At 54.7% G+C, this 12,815-nt stretch overlaps 5 protein-coding genes across 5 annotated transcripts; 4 read left to right on the forward strand and 1 right to left on the reverse strand.

The window, feature by feature from the left end:
• Positions 1–178: 178 nt before the first annotated feature.
• CCMA1212_005708 (uncharacterized protein) lies at positions 179–1,753 on the forward strand (the record flags this gene model as incomplete). Its single annotated transcript, XM_073702956.1, has 1 exon — positions 179–1,753. The coding sequence occupies one exon, from the start codon at positions 179–181 to the stop codon at positions 1,751–1,753; it is 1,575 nt and encodes a 524-aa protein (XP_073558648.1).
• A 1,135-nt stretch (positions 1,754–2,888) lies between these two features.
• Positions 2,889–4,635, forward strand: CCMA1212_005710 (uncharacterized protein; the record flags this gene model as incomplete). The annotated part of the gene is made up of 4 exons (XM_073702957.1): positions 2,889–3,346; positions 3,394–3,694; positions 3,749–4,033; positions 4,087–4,635. The coding sequence occupies 4 exons, from the start codon at positions 2,889–2,891 to the stop codon at positions 4,633–4,635; spliced, it is 1,593 nt and encodes a 530-aa protein (XP_073558390.1).
• Positions 4,636–5,417: 782 nt separating this feature from the next.
• Positions 5,418–6,626, forward strand: CCMA1212_005711 (Galactose/lactose metabolism regulatory protein GAL80; the record flags this gene model as incomplete). Its single annotated transcript, XM_073702958.1, has 1 exon — positions 5,418–6,626. One exon carries the CDS (start codon positions 5,418–5,420, stop codon positions 6,624–6,626), a length of 1,209 nt encoding a protein of 402 aa, XP_073558389.1.
• Positions 6,627–7,148: 522 nt separating this feature from the next.
• CCMA1212_005712 (Pre-mRNA-splicing factor cwf19) lies at positions 7,149–9,326 on the forward strand (the record flags this gene model as incomplete). The annotated part of the gene is made up of 1 exon (XM_073702959.1): positions 7,149–9,326. One exon carries the CDS (start codon positions 7,149–7,151, stop codon positions 9,324–9,326), a length of 2,178 nt encoding a protein of 725 aa, XP_073558388.1.
• A 635-nt stretch (positions 9,327–9,961) lies between these two features.
• On the reverse strand, positions 9,962–12,648 carry CCMA1212_005713 (uncharacterized protein; the record flags this gene model as incomplete). Its single annotated transcript, XM_073702960.1, has 2 exons — positions 9,962–10,905; positions 10,959–12,648. 2 exons carry the CDS (start codon positions 12,646–12,648, stop codon positions 9,962–9,964), a joined length of 2,634 nt encoding a protein of 877 aa, XP_073558387.1.
• Positions 12,649–12,815: the final 167 nt, after the last annotated feature.

The raw sequence follows: 12,815 nt of genomic DNA on the forward strand, positions 1-12,815 counted from the left end.
ATATAAGACATCGATGACGACGCCTTCTCGCACACACTAAAAGCCTTCACTAAATAGAGCAGCAGCTATCTCACGCCGTCTCGCTGCCGGATCTGCGGCCAAGTGAGAGCTTAAAACCGTTCCCTCTCCCGTGTCGCTCTATTCCCATTGCCTTCAAACACCACAAGACACCGGAGCAATGAGGCTCCCCTCACTATTTCCCGCAGCGGCCGCTGCCGTCGCCGCCGTCTCCCTCTTCTTCGCCTCTCCGGCGTCAGCCGCCGCCATCGGCTTCACTTCCAAGGCTCCTCGCGATGCGCTGCCGGGGACGATCTCCCTCGAGGACGGACAGTCGCTCTTCACATTCAACTACTCGACGCCGAACCCGGACCCGACCAACTGGATCGGCGTCTATGAGACGTACTATGGCGGCCCCGACAACGAGGAATTTGTCGCAGGTTCCTTGACCTGGGCGTATGCACCTGATGGCAACGGCGAGGTGCATGTCGATGTCTCGAGCCTGTCTGCCGGCTACTACAGGGCCTATTTCCTAGCCAAGGATGGCTACCAGTGGCTTGCGAAGCCCATCGACGTCATCGTGCCCGGCTTGGGGCCTATCGAGTTCATCAACGACCGCATCATCACCCAGAATGCCCACCAGGGGAGTCCCTTCAAGGCCAGACTGGGCCGTCTGATTGCCAATCCCAAGGACGACAAGAGCAACTTCACCAAGGTCACCACGTACGGCACCGACTGGGTCAAGGTCGCCAAGGACGGAACCATCTCTGGGACACCCGGCCCCAAGGACAAGGACACCAGCTTCGTGGTCAAGGCGACAGCCAGCGATGGCTCTTCCGCCACGATCCAGGTCCAGATTCCCGTCCGGGCCAAGAACGAGCCGCTTGTGCGGGAACTCAAGGTCATGTCCTTCAACATGTGGTTCGGCGGCACCAACGTCAACGACTACCACAACAAGCAGGTCCGCTTCCTCATCAACACAAACGTCGATATCGTCGGTCTGCAGGAGAGCTGGAACGGTCAGGCAACTCGTCTTGCCCAGGCACTTGGCTGGTACTCCTGGCAGAGCCCCAACGAGGTCGGCATCATCAGTCGGTATCCCATCGTCGAGGTATTCCCGGAGCAGGCCGCCGGTGGGTCGATTCGCATTGAGCTGGACGGTCGCAAAAGTCAGCTCATCATGTGGAACGTGCACCTGGGATACAATCCATACGGACCATACGACTTCTGCTTCGACCACCTGCCTCTGGCCGAGGTTCTCAACAGGGAGTACCAGTCCGGCCGCACGCCGCAAATCATGGAAATCGTCGGCGCCATGCAAGGTGCCCTGGCCGAGGCCGACGACATCCCCGTCCTCTTGACCGGCGACTTCAACGCGCCCTCTCACCTCGACTGGACAGAGGCAACCAAAAAGGCTCACTGCGGCACTGGCTTCGTCCCCTGGCCGAGCTCCGAGTTCCCCGTGCAGTCGGGCCTGATTGATTCATACCGCGAGGCGCACCCCGATCCCAACGCCGAGCCGGGCACCACTTGGTCGCCCATCTACCTCGACAACAACGGCCGGCCCGAGCCCCTGGACCGAATTGACTTTGTCTACCACAAGGGACAGGGCCTCAAGGTTCTCTCGTCAGAAACGCTCGTTGCCGGCGAGCCCACGCCGGAGCCGAACCAGCGGAGCAACGAGTGGACGTCGGATCACGCTGCCGTCATGACGACGTTTAGGATCGGACACTCTGAAGAGGATGGAGAGCTGTGAGCTTCGTCTAGACAAGATTTGTCGTCTGTCGTGCATTATATGGGAGTTTCGGGCGTGCTTGATGATTCTAGAGGATTACTATTGGGTTGCATTTGGATGGGATTGTTCATACTTTGTACATGCGTCACAATGTTTGGAGTATAGCGAGCGGGGTAGATGTCCATTAAGAGAGCGAGCATGCATGCATGCATGATGAGTACTGTTGTGTACATATGGGTGGACAACTGAGTTAGACATGGCGAGAGAAGTGAGATACAAAAAGTACGAAACAGAGAGATGATGGGCGTCTGTTCATATGTGTCCGCGACGTCTACGGCAAAATTGTCTCCCACTGCAATGAGAGTTGGTTTACCCGAGTTCAGCCAACGAATTTCCCATTAAGACAAGGAAGAGAAAACGAATTCGCCATCATGGGAACTGAGGTGACAAGCAACAGAGCAACAAAAAGGACTCCAGAGGTTCAAAAGATGCAGAGAGAAAAAAATGGCTGAATAACGAGCAAAAAGAAAAAAATTGCGGCCTGTGTGGATCGAACACACGACCTTCAGATAACAGGTGATTGAAGTTGAGACTTCAGTCTGACGCTCTCCCAGCTGAGCTAAGGCCGCTAGTTGAAAGTTGGTTAGAAGAATCAGCCTATATGCCCGCGGACCAGCCGGTAATAACCTGAACGGGGATGAGAGAAGGTCTAGGAACTGGGTTGATTCCGGCTCTCAACAGTTGTAGCGTAGGCCCGTGAAGATGATGGATTGAGTTCAACTTGAACTGTCAAGATCGAGGTTATCACGTTGTCTCGGTGTTACTAGATAGTCGTTGTGTAGGTATATGTTATAGGTATGTGGATGTTTCGCTTCATAGCAAGTCCATTGCGGCAAGTTTGAGACAGTGCAGTGGAAACAGCCAGCGTCAACGTATCTGCCTATCAAGAGGGCCGGAATGAAACTGAATATGAGTGGCAGTCTGCCTAACCGCCCGTTTCATTGCTTGAGGCGCTTACATGCTGCCTTTACATGGGAGCCCCGCCTGGTTTAACGCGCCTCAGTATCAACCCTTGTGAGGCAGCAAAATTAGTCGACATTTGCCTTTTCACAATCTTTTTCATACGACTTCACAATTTGCAAGATAGTTCTGACCGATGAGCTCGACCGGAATTGACAGCCTCAGCCTCCTGGCTGCCATCATTGTTGCAATTTGTACCTACCACTGCGTCTTGAGACGACTTACACGGTCGACCGCCAAACCTAGTGAAACCCCAAAAGCAGATGCGTCTCCGAACCTAAAAACCACGTTTAGAGTCAGTGGTGTGCCTCTCAGCTGGGACCAAGAACTATTACAGTCCCTTATAACGAGCAAGACAAGCATCTCCGATGTGGTCATAGAGTCTCTTGCTCACGAAGCGGGTGTCGATCTTCAAACAGCCACAGTTACGCTGGGAACTAACCCCCCCAAACTTCAAAATGGCCGCACCTGGCAGATTCCACTACCGCAAGAGCCTGACAGCCAACCTGTTGGCGAACAATGGTTGGCGATCGAAAAAGATTTCCATGGCATAACGACGCTTTATGCGCCACCTCCGGAAGATCATAGGATTGAGTAAGCAATCTTGGCTTAAAGGCCATGAGCATGGCTGACTCTATCAGCATCGTTGCTTTGTCTGGCCTTGGACATCACGCTTTCGGCGCATTCACAGACAAGCGAGGGACTCACATGTGGTTACGAGACTCTCTTCCATGGCATCTCGTCTCAGAGACACTTGGCAGACCAATGGCGAGAGTCATGATCTACGGTTACGATTCAGCTATTGCGGGCAGCAAAAGCATGCAAAACATTGAAGACCTAGCCACCATGTTCCATAGCAGCTTGCATGCACTGGCAGCCAATCCAACAGGAAGACCAATCATCTTGATCGGCCACAGCTTTGGTGGACTGATCATCAAGCAGGTAGGTCAGGCAACTTAAGTCAAGCATCACCGTACTCACCGAAGGCAAGTACAGGCCTTGATATCGCTTTCAAGATCGAAGAATCCGGACGACGACAGGCTCTTCCGGGCTGTATGCGGCGTCATCTTCATCGGAACTCCGCATGATGGCATGGATGTCAGCTCTCTCATTCCCTCTGTCGGCGACCGAGCGAACCGTTCTTTAATCGAGTCCATCAGCAGGCTCAACTCACAGGTACTCAGTATACAGCAACGAGATTTTCATAGGGTGCTGGGTAATGGCTGTGATATGGAAGTGTTTTGCTTCTACGAGACTGTCGAATCCCCAACGGCGCAACAAGTAATTGACATGCCACTATATGGATTGCGACGAATTTACTAATCGGATTGCAGGATGAGAATGGCGAATGGACAATGACTGGACCTCCCACCTTTCTCGTGACAAAGTCTTCGGCTACGTATTGTCGTCCCTGGGAAGATGGTCCGCAGCACATCTGCGCCATCGCCCGTCCGCATTCCGATTTGGTCAGGTTTGGACCGCACGACGCTGATTATAGGACTGTGAAGGAGAGGATCAGGGGCATTGCTAGACGGGCTTTGGAAGCACGAAGGCTTTTACCAACCGCAGCACCAAAGTCTTCCACTGCGGTGAATTCCGGACTAAGAAACAACGGGAATGCAACTGAAGAAGACGTTGCCATAACTTCACTAATGCATAATTCGGCACAGAATAACCGCCGGGGAGAGCGACAGATCGCGGACCTCTTAGTGCAGGCAGCGAGCATGCGAGCTCGAGAGGTTGACGCGAAGCATGTCAATACACTTGCTTACTCGGATAATCTCGAACTGGCCTTTAATGAGGAGGGTTGGTGGAAAGAGGCGGAAAACCTAATGTCACAACTGTCTGAAAAAAGGAAGCAAATACTAAATAAGGAGGAATGAGCGAAGTATATTGTTGTTTACACTTTTAAAGGAGATGGAATTAGAAGGCTGCTTACATATAACTGAGGACACATACTTGTAGTTTTAGGCTTAAGCCTTGGGGACAACTCATGATGCGATACATATATAGAGGGCTATATAGGTCGAATATTCACAACTTTACTGATACCCAGGAATGCGAGGCTTCGTACAACTTTCTTAAGGCTGATGCCAAACAAAACAGCATCGACGGCATCTACACGAAAACAGCGTCACTGATCTAAAATGGCAGCTGTGTGATGAACTTGATACTTGGTCATTGGAATGGTATCTCCTGTATTCGACCGAGGTTTGAAGTATGAAAGAAGAAAAAGAAGCCCATCATCCTAACGTGAGGCATTCCTTTGCCCCTCCCATCTTCATTTCATCCCAAACGAATTCCCATCTCTCCCAGCCGATCACAAGTGGACGCCCCCATTTCGTTCTACAAGTTCCATGCCTAGGAAAAGGCTGATTACGAGAAGTCTACGGGGATGGTTTATAGTTTTTACAAAGATGGCAATGTCACGTCGTATGGTTGGCCATGTGCCAGAGAGGCAACTGCTCTTTCAGACCTGGCTGGGTTCCATACAGGTAGCGCTGACCTCATGCCCCTTCTCACTCATCGTCAAAGCCAAAATGTTCGGTTGCAAGCTGTCCCGACGCCAAAATATATGTGAATCCCCATCATCAATTCTTGCTCAAATTACATCGGGTGAGTTTCAGCTCAATGATACCTCTCTACAGTTCTCTTCAAGCTCACCATGTCTTCCAAACTCATTCGTATTGCACTGGTTGGGCTCTCAGCCAACGCAATCACGTCCTGGGCGGCAGCAGCTCACCTGCCATATCTCCAATCAGCTCGAGGCCAGACTCAATATAGAACCGTCGCTCTTCTCAACTCCAGCAAAGAGGCAGCTGAAACAGCTCGCTCCCACTTCAATCTCCCCTCTACCGCCAAGACATACGGCGACCCCGCTCAGCTTGCCGCAGACGATGAAGTCGATCTCGTTTCGATCGTGGTTCGATCTGATAAGCATTATTCCGCCGCGGAGCCATCATTTCGAGCAGGGAAGGCTGTCTATGTGGAATGGCCCTTGACTGAGAGCTTGGAGCGCAGTCTCGCTTTGGTGGGAGAGAGGAAGGGTCCTGACAGGAACATTGTTGGCTTGCAGGGACGACTTTCACCGGTTGCCTCCAAGATCAAGAAATTGATTGCATCTGGCAGAATCGGCAAGGTCATCAACAGCCAAGTTCGAGGCTGCAGCGCCATGGGGATGGGGAAACAGCCAGGCACGCTCCTTGAAGGGCCTTTCGAAGAGTTGTTCAGCCAGCGAGCGATCGGCAGCAACCACTTTACCGTCTTGTATGCACACATGGTTGATCTTGTGCACTCTGTCCTGGGCGAGTTCAAGGACTTTCACAGCCAGCTGCAGATTCGGTGGCCAGAGGTTGGCATTGTCGACAACGATGGCGTGCAACTGCGTACACGAAAGAATGATATTCCAGACCTCATCAGTGCACATGGAGAGCTTGCTCCCGGGGCCGCAAACATCCAGGACGGAGCGACTCTATCTGTGCTGTACAGAAGCGGGACGCCTTTCAAGGGCGAACACCCTTATGCTTGGTATATCCAGGGTCAAACCGGAGAGCTGAAGATTACAAACCCGTTTGGCCCAACTCTCCAGGCGACTACGATGCCTGGTGTCAAGATTGAGCTGCACGACTATAAGACGGACGAGGTGTCGGAGATTGAGTGGGAGTCGGAGTGGAAGGACTGGCAGAAGGAGCTGAAGACGCCGGGATGCAAGTTGGTTGGAGACATGTATAACCGATATGCCGTGTGGTATCAGCAGGAAGACAAGGGGGCGGCTCCAGCGGGAGGAGAGTGGCCGACGTTTGATGATGCTATTCGCAGGCAAGAGGAGCTTGACAGAATGCTGAAGGACTTTGACAAGACATGTCGGACGTAGATGGAGGGTGCATGGAAGATAGTTACATCTTAAAGTTATTCAGCTTTCATATATTATCTCTCTTGAATGGAAAGAAGAAGAGGTGATGAAAGAAGGGAAGATAACATTGAAGTTCTCGCAGCTGTAGTTCCAATGTGGACAGCCTTCACACTGTAGACGTAAAGTCTGTGATGGACAACACAAGCATCGAATTAGCCGCAGGCACTTTACTACTTCTCATTCTGATTGGCAGGAGTAAGTAAAATGGAAAGCTCCTGTTATTGATAGTCTAGATTCCTCATTGGGTTCCAAATAGTGTTCAAGAAGAATATTGAGAATTCTGTTCATGTAATTTGCTTTAACTTGAAGTTTAGGTGCAACTTTCAGGCTCAACAGCGCTACAAATACAGCAGCACCCGTTTCAGCAGCTGGACCCACACAAGGAGCCCTGACGTAAGAAAGCTGGAAGTCCAAGCTCCATCAATTCTTCAAAGCTTCAACCTTTACGATTCATCGCAATTGAAGCTCCAATCTCGCCGCACCATGGACGGGCTGGACGAGTTTGAGAAGAATCTCGCCGCCGAAAAGGCCGAGCGCGACAAATCAGAGCGCGATCGCGAGCGGCACCGGCATCACAGTCACAAGCACAGGCACCACCATCGAGAAGAGCGGGAGCGAGACAGAGACAGAGACCGAGACAGAGATGGCGAAGAGCGACACAGACATCGGCATCGTGACAGCGAGAGAGACGGCGAGCGCGATAGAGATAGAGAGAGACACAGAGACAGAGGGGACAGAGACACGGACAGAGACGACCGTCGCCGGCGCCGACACCACAGCGAGCACGATGACGATGAGCGGCGGCACAAGAGGCGACGCGACGACGACGACAACGATGCCGACGACCAACGGAGGCGGCGCCATCGAGAGGACAGACACCGTGATCACAAGTCGTCAGAATATAATGCCGATCAAGAGAGGAATCCTAGCGACGATGCAGAGTCAGGATCAAAGCCGCTGGAGCGCGATGCTTGGATGACGGCACCATCAGCCTTCGAAGTCGAGCACGTCCACCGCCCTGGGCAGAACAAACCACGATCACCGACGCCCGAACCCCCCAAGCGAGTAATACACAGTCGCGAGCTCAACAGCGGCCACCTCGAGGGCCTCAACAGCGGCAAGGCGCCAGCAAGCCTGGAGCAGCCATCCAAGAGGACAGTAGACTACACGTTCGGCGACGCGGGCTCGAAGTGGCGAATGACCAAGCTGAAAGCGGTCTACAATACTGCAGAGGAAACGGGTCAACCCGTCGAGGAGATTGCCCTGAAGCACTTCGGTAGCCTGGAGTTCTTTGACGACGCACGCGAAGAACAGGAGGAGATGGAGCGCAGGCGACTCTACGGCGAAGACGCCAAAACCAAAGACAAGCCTACGGGCGAACTCTACAACGAGCGGGTGAAAAGCCAGAGGCGTGCAGAACCTGTCAGCCAGGAAGTTCAAGGCGAGATCTTGCAGGAGAACCCTATTCAGCCTGTCCCTGTCCCAATGGACCAGACAGCGCTTAACAGACTGCGCGCCCAGATGATGAAGGCAAAACTACGCAGGGCCCCCAATGCCGCTCAGCTGGAAGAAGAATACAACCGTGCGGCAGCCGCAGCAGCCCCCCGCATCAACGCCCCCGAAGCCGTCGTCCTGGGCGTCATGGAGAGCCGCCAGCTCGCGGGCACTCGCGGCGAGGTCAAGACCGTCGACAACAAGCGCGGGCGTGAGCGCGGCCTCGTCGAGGAAAACACAGACATGACCATCGAGCAGATGCTCCAGGAAGAGCGCCGGACCAAGGGCCAAGCGGGAGGCGAAGGCCTGCGCCTCGCCGAGCGCATCGCCAAGGACGCCAGGTTCGACAACGACCTCGAGTACATGGACGAGAACGCCGAGAAGCTCGCCAAGCGGGTGCACAAGAGCGAGGTCAACCTCAAGAACATGGCAGTCAGCGAGTTCCAGAAGATGAACCGCATCCTCGAGAACTGCCCGCTGTGCCACAAGGAGGACAAGGGCCTGCCGCCGATTGCGCCCGTCGTGTCGCTCGCGACGCGGGTCTTTCTGACGCTGCCCACGGAGCCGGAGATTAGCGAGGGAGGAGCAGTGATTGTGCCTATTGCGCATCGGAACAATTTGCTCGAGTGCGACGATGACGAGTGGGAGGAGATTCGCAACTTTATGAAGAGCCTTACGAGGATGTATCATGACCAGGGAAGGGAAGTCATCTTTTACGAAAATGCCGCTGCGCCGCATAGGCATATGCATGCCGCTATGATGGCCATCCCTATCCCTTACGACCAAGGCGCCATGGCACCAGCCTTCTTCAAAGAGGCCTTTCTATCTTCCGACGAAGAATGGTCTCAGCACCGCAAGATCATCGACACGGAGGCCAAAGCAAGAGAAGGCATGGGTCGCTCTGCCTTCCGCCGGAGCATCGCCAAGGAGATGCCCTACTTCCACGTTTGGTTCTCGTTGGATGGCGGGTTAGCTCACATTGTCGAGAATGCGGACCGGTGGCCCAAGGGGGATCTCTTTGCGCGAGAGGTTCTGGGCGGGATTGTGGATGCTGATGCGCATGTTATCAAGAAGCAGGGGCGGTGGGCAAAGGTTGATGGGAGGGTTGATGGGTTCAAGAAGGGGTGGAGGAAGTTTGACTGGACGAGGGTGTTGGCTGATGCTTAACTGACTTCTGTGTTTTGATAGTGATGGTGTTATGTAGGATTCATGCGTGTAGTCATAGCGAGAAGGGATGTGAGTAAGGTGGTGATGTTTGGTCGGTAGATTCAGGGTCATAAAGTTTGACGAGAGAAGGAAGAGAGCTCAATGGTAACAGTCCGGAGGATTTGTATCATATCGGCAAGAAGAGAAAATCGGTAATAACAGAATATCATCGCCATGTACGCTGATACAACTCGGACCTCGACATGAAACGCGCGATTAGTAGTAGGTACATGTAGTATACACAGTATATCAGACAGATCTATCTAAAGTAGCAAGATGGTTCATCGCATATTTCTCATACCTAAGTAGATTAGGTAGGCAACTTCCTCCTCCTTCATCTTCGTATATTTCTCGGGGGTATCTTTCATCCTCTCTTCCTTCGTTCTTTTCTTCGCAAAAGGAACCAGCCATCTGCCGACTAGATTTCATCCAGAAATCCAGTGGTCCAAGACTTTTGTGTGTATTTTAGCAACTCCAACTCCCATATTCCAGCTTTCCCAGATTAAAAAGTCGATAAATGGTTGAAGAGAAAAGAAAGAGCCTCGTTCATATGGCAGGCATTACATCGAATTCAAACGAGAGGTGGCTTTCGCACCTCACCTCGCCGGAGCTCCTCGTCGTCCCCGCTCGCGCTCCTTTGATGCCTGAGCCTGGACATCTTCCCATTCCCCGCTAATCTCCATAAGCACGGAGCCCATGACCGTGGCGCTGGCCATCAGGCCGTGGCCCTCTCCTTCGAGCACGCGCACTTCGCACCGACGCATCGTCTTGCCCAGCCACTTGACGTTCTCGACGGGCACTCTGGTGTCCCTGCTGCCGTGGCGAATGATCACGGGGCGCGTAATGTCGACGTATCGGAAGCCAATGGTGTGCCGTCTTTCCAGGCAGATGAGCAAGTCCACTGCAGGGTTCGCGTTCGTCGTGGCCAGATCCCAGATGGCGTGTGTTAGTCGGATGTCGTACGTCTGTTGTCGCTCCTTTTCGGCGAGAGCATCTACTGCAGGAGAGAAGCTTGTCGATTGGTTGTCCAGCGGGGGCTGGGGCAGTGCCTTGTCTGTGGCATCCGGGGCATTGGAGACTGCCGAGTCTTCGCTGGCAAGTGTGCCATAGGAGTCTTTGCCATCTGCGGCATGGTTGATGTTCTCCTTGTCTGCAGAGGGCGTCGTAGCATTTCTGCTGCTGTGACTCTCCTTTGCCCCCGTTTTCCGTCTTGCACGCCGGGGATTCTTTGGCAGGGAGCTTGTGATCGATGAGCTGGTCGCTGACATGAAGCTGCTATTGGCTGCTTTGAGGAACGAAGTAGGCAAGACTCGTAGGATTCTCTGGGCGGTTGGAAGCGTGTGCGACGGCGGCATGGCCTGGGATGACCCAAAGACGTTCATCTGGGACGGCGGGATCCAGGGCGCAAGGAGGTGAATCTTGCCCCGAATGTGCTGGGGCATGCGGAGAGCGGTGGCCAGGGCGTAGATGGCGCCAGCTGAGTGAGCCATGAGAGAGAACTTGGTGATTTTGAGCGTTTGGCAAATGGCATACACATCGTCTAGGAACGGTCAGTAAGCGAGCATTTGAAATAGGTGAACAAACAGGACTCACCGGGCCAACTGAGGGGAGTGCTTGTCCCATCAGTATAAGGCTCGCTGTCTCCCACTCCAGGTCGGTCAGGCGTAATGAGGCGAAGCTTCAGCGTCAGCGCCAGCTCGTCGTAAAACGCAGTGATATATCTCGTCAAGCCCATTCCCACGCAGCAGAAGACCGCGGAGCCCTCGGGGTCTCCCACTTCTGAAAATGAAATGATGCGGCCGGTCTGAGGATGGCGAATCTTCTGGGACAGCCGCGGAGAGCAGAGGTAAGATTCAACAGCGTCGTCGATGGAGTCGGCTGATTGGGGTCGCTCGTATCCCGTGGGCTTGATGGGCTGAACGGGTTCTTCGCTGGCTCGCTTGGTCTCGTGCGGACTGAGAGGCGCAGAGAGGCGCTTCAGCCTGGAGCTGCTGCGCTTCAGTTTGAGCGCTTCGTTGGGGCTGGGAAGTGTGCGGGTGGAGAGCCGATGGTCTTTGCGATCGAGCTCATCCCGCCGACGCCCCTGCGAAACGGAGGGAAAGGGGGCTCCATCGTCCTCGAGCTCCTCTTTCTCTTCTGCAATGTAATCCACGCCCAGGTACGTGCTAGACGCGATCCGCCGTGGCTTATGGTGAGGCTTCTCCTCCTCGTGTGTATACGACTTGCCAGTGTCTGAGCCCGAGCGACGATGCTTCATCTTGACCGAGTCGCGGCGGTTGAAATCGGCGGATTCGAGCATCTTCTCGCTCACGGATAGGTCGCCGTCCTTGACTGATCGTCGAACGCTGGATCGCTTTCTGCTGGAGCTCGAGTTGCGCAGGCTAGAATCGCGCACCGGAATGTGATGCAGGCCGTCTCCCAGCAGTGAATCATACGTGGTGACCGTCGCTGGCTCTTCGGTAATGGCGCCTCCTACGAAGAAGTTATCCGTCTTGGGCCCGGTCTGACTGCTGCTGCTCGCTGGTGTTGCTGCGCTACCGCCGACAACGGAGGTAGAAGAGGCACGCTTCCTGTCAATATGCGACTCGCGAAGGTGCTCTTTAGAGCCCATGTAACTGAGCACCTTGCTGCCCCGGCTCGACTTCTTCCCCCAGCTGTCGAGCGAGCGGCGTGGCCTGAGCTCCGGATGCGGCGCAGAGCCACGTTCTACAGACAGGTTTCCGATGCTATGCGCATCGTCATTCTTGGAGGCAAAGGAGCCCGTTGACGACGGGCGAGAGCTCGCGGCGCTTCGTATGAAGGATCTGAACCCGCTCTCGCGGCTGGTGCTGCGATGGCTGCGAGGGCTCTGCGGCGCGGTCAGAGGCGAGAAGCCGCTCGGGGGCTTCGAGGTGCGGATCACGGGCGGGCTCGCAGCAAGGTCGTCGAGGGAGACGGGGCCGCTGTAGTCGTCGTGCAGCGAAGGCTGCTTGTAGGCTCCGTAGTCGACGCCGAAGCTGCCAGAGCCGCTCCTGGAGCTGTGGGCGAGATCGGGGCTCGTGGGGAGAGACAGACTGGTGGCCAGGCCGGAGTCGAAGTGGTGGTTGGCAGGCTCGGCGATGGCGCTGAGGCTGGTGATGAGGCTGGAGATGATCTCGGGGCTGCCAGGCTGGATGGCGTATCGCTTGCGGGCGGCGGCGGTCGGCGTCGTCGAGATGCGGTTGCGCTGGGAGCTGGAGGCATGGACACGGTGGGCGCGCGGCGGGATAGGGGGCGGCATAGCATCGATGGAGGAGCGGTCCATGGCGGGCAGCGGGCAGCCGCAGGGCGAGGCGAGGCGACGACTAGGTGCGTCCAACAAGCTGCGTGTCTCGGTTGAGGTGACGGCGAGTGTCTTTCCCTGCCGCAACGTCAAATTGGCGCCACGTTCCTCTGGCCCCGGCGGCAGCAAACAAACGTGAACCGTCGGTG

The sequence above is a fragment of the Trichoderma ghanense genome, assembly GCF_004382785.1.
Source record: "Trichoderma ghanense strain CCMA-1212 chromosome Unknown scaffold_6, whole genome shotgun sequence".
In the NCBI taxonomy this organism is placed as follows: domain Eukaryota; kingdom Fungi; phylum Ascomycota; class Sordariomycetes; order Hypocreales; family Hypocreaceae; genus Trichoderma; species Trichoderma ghanense.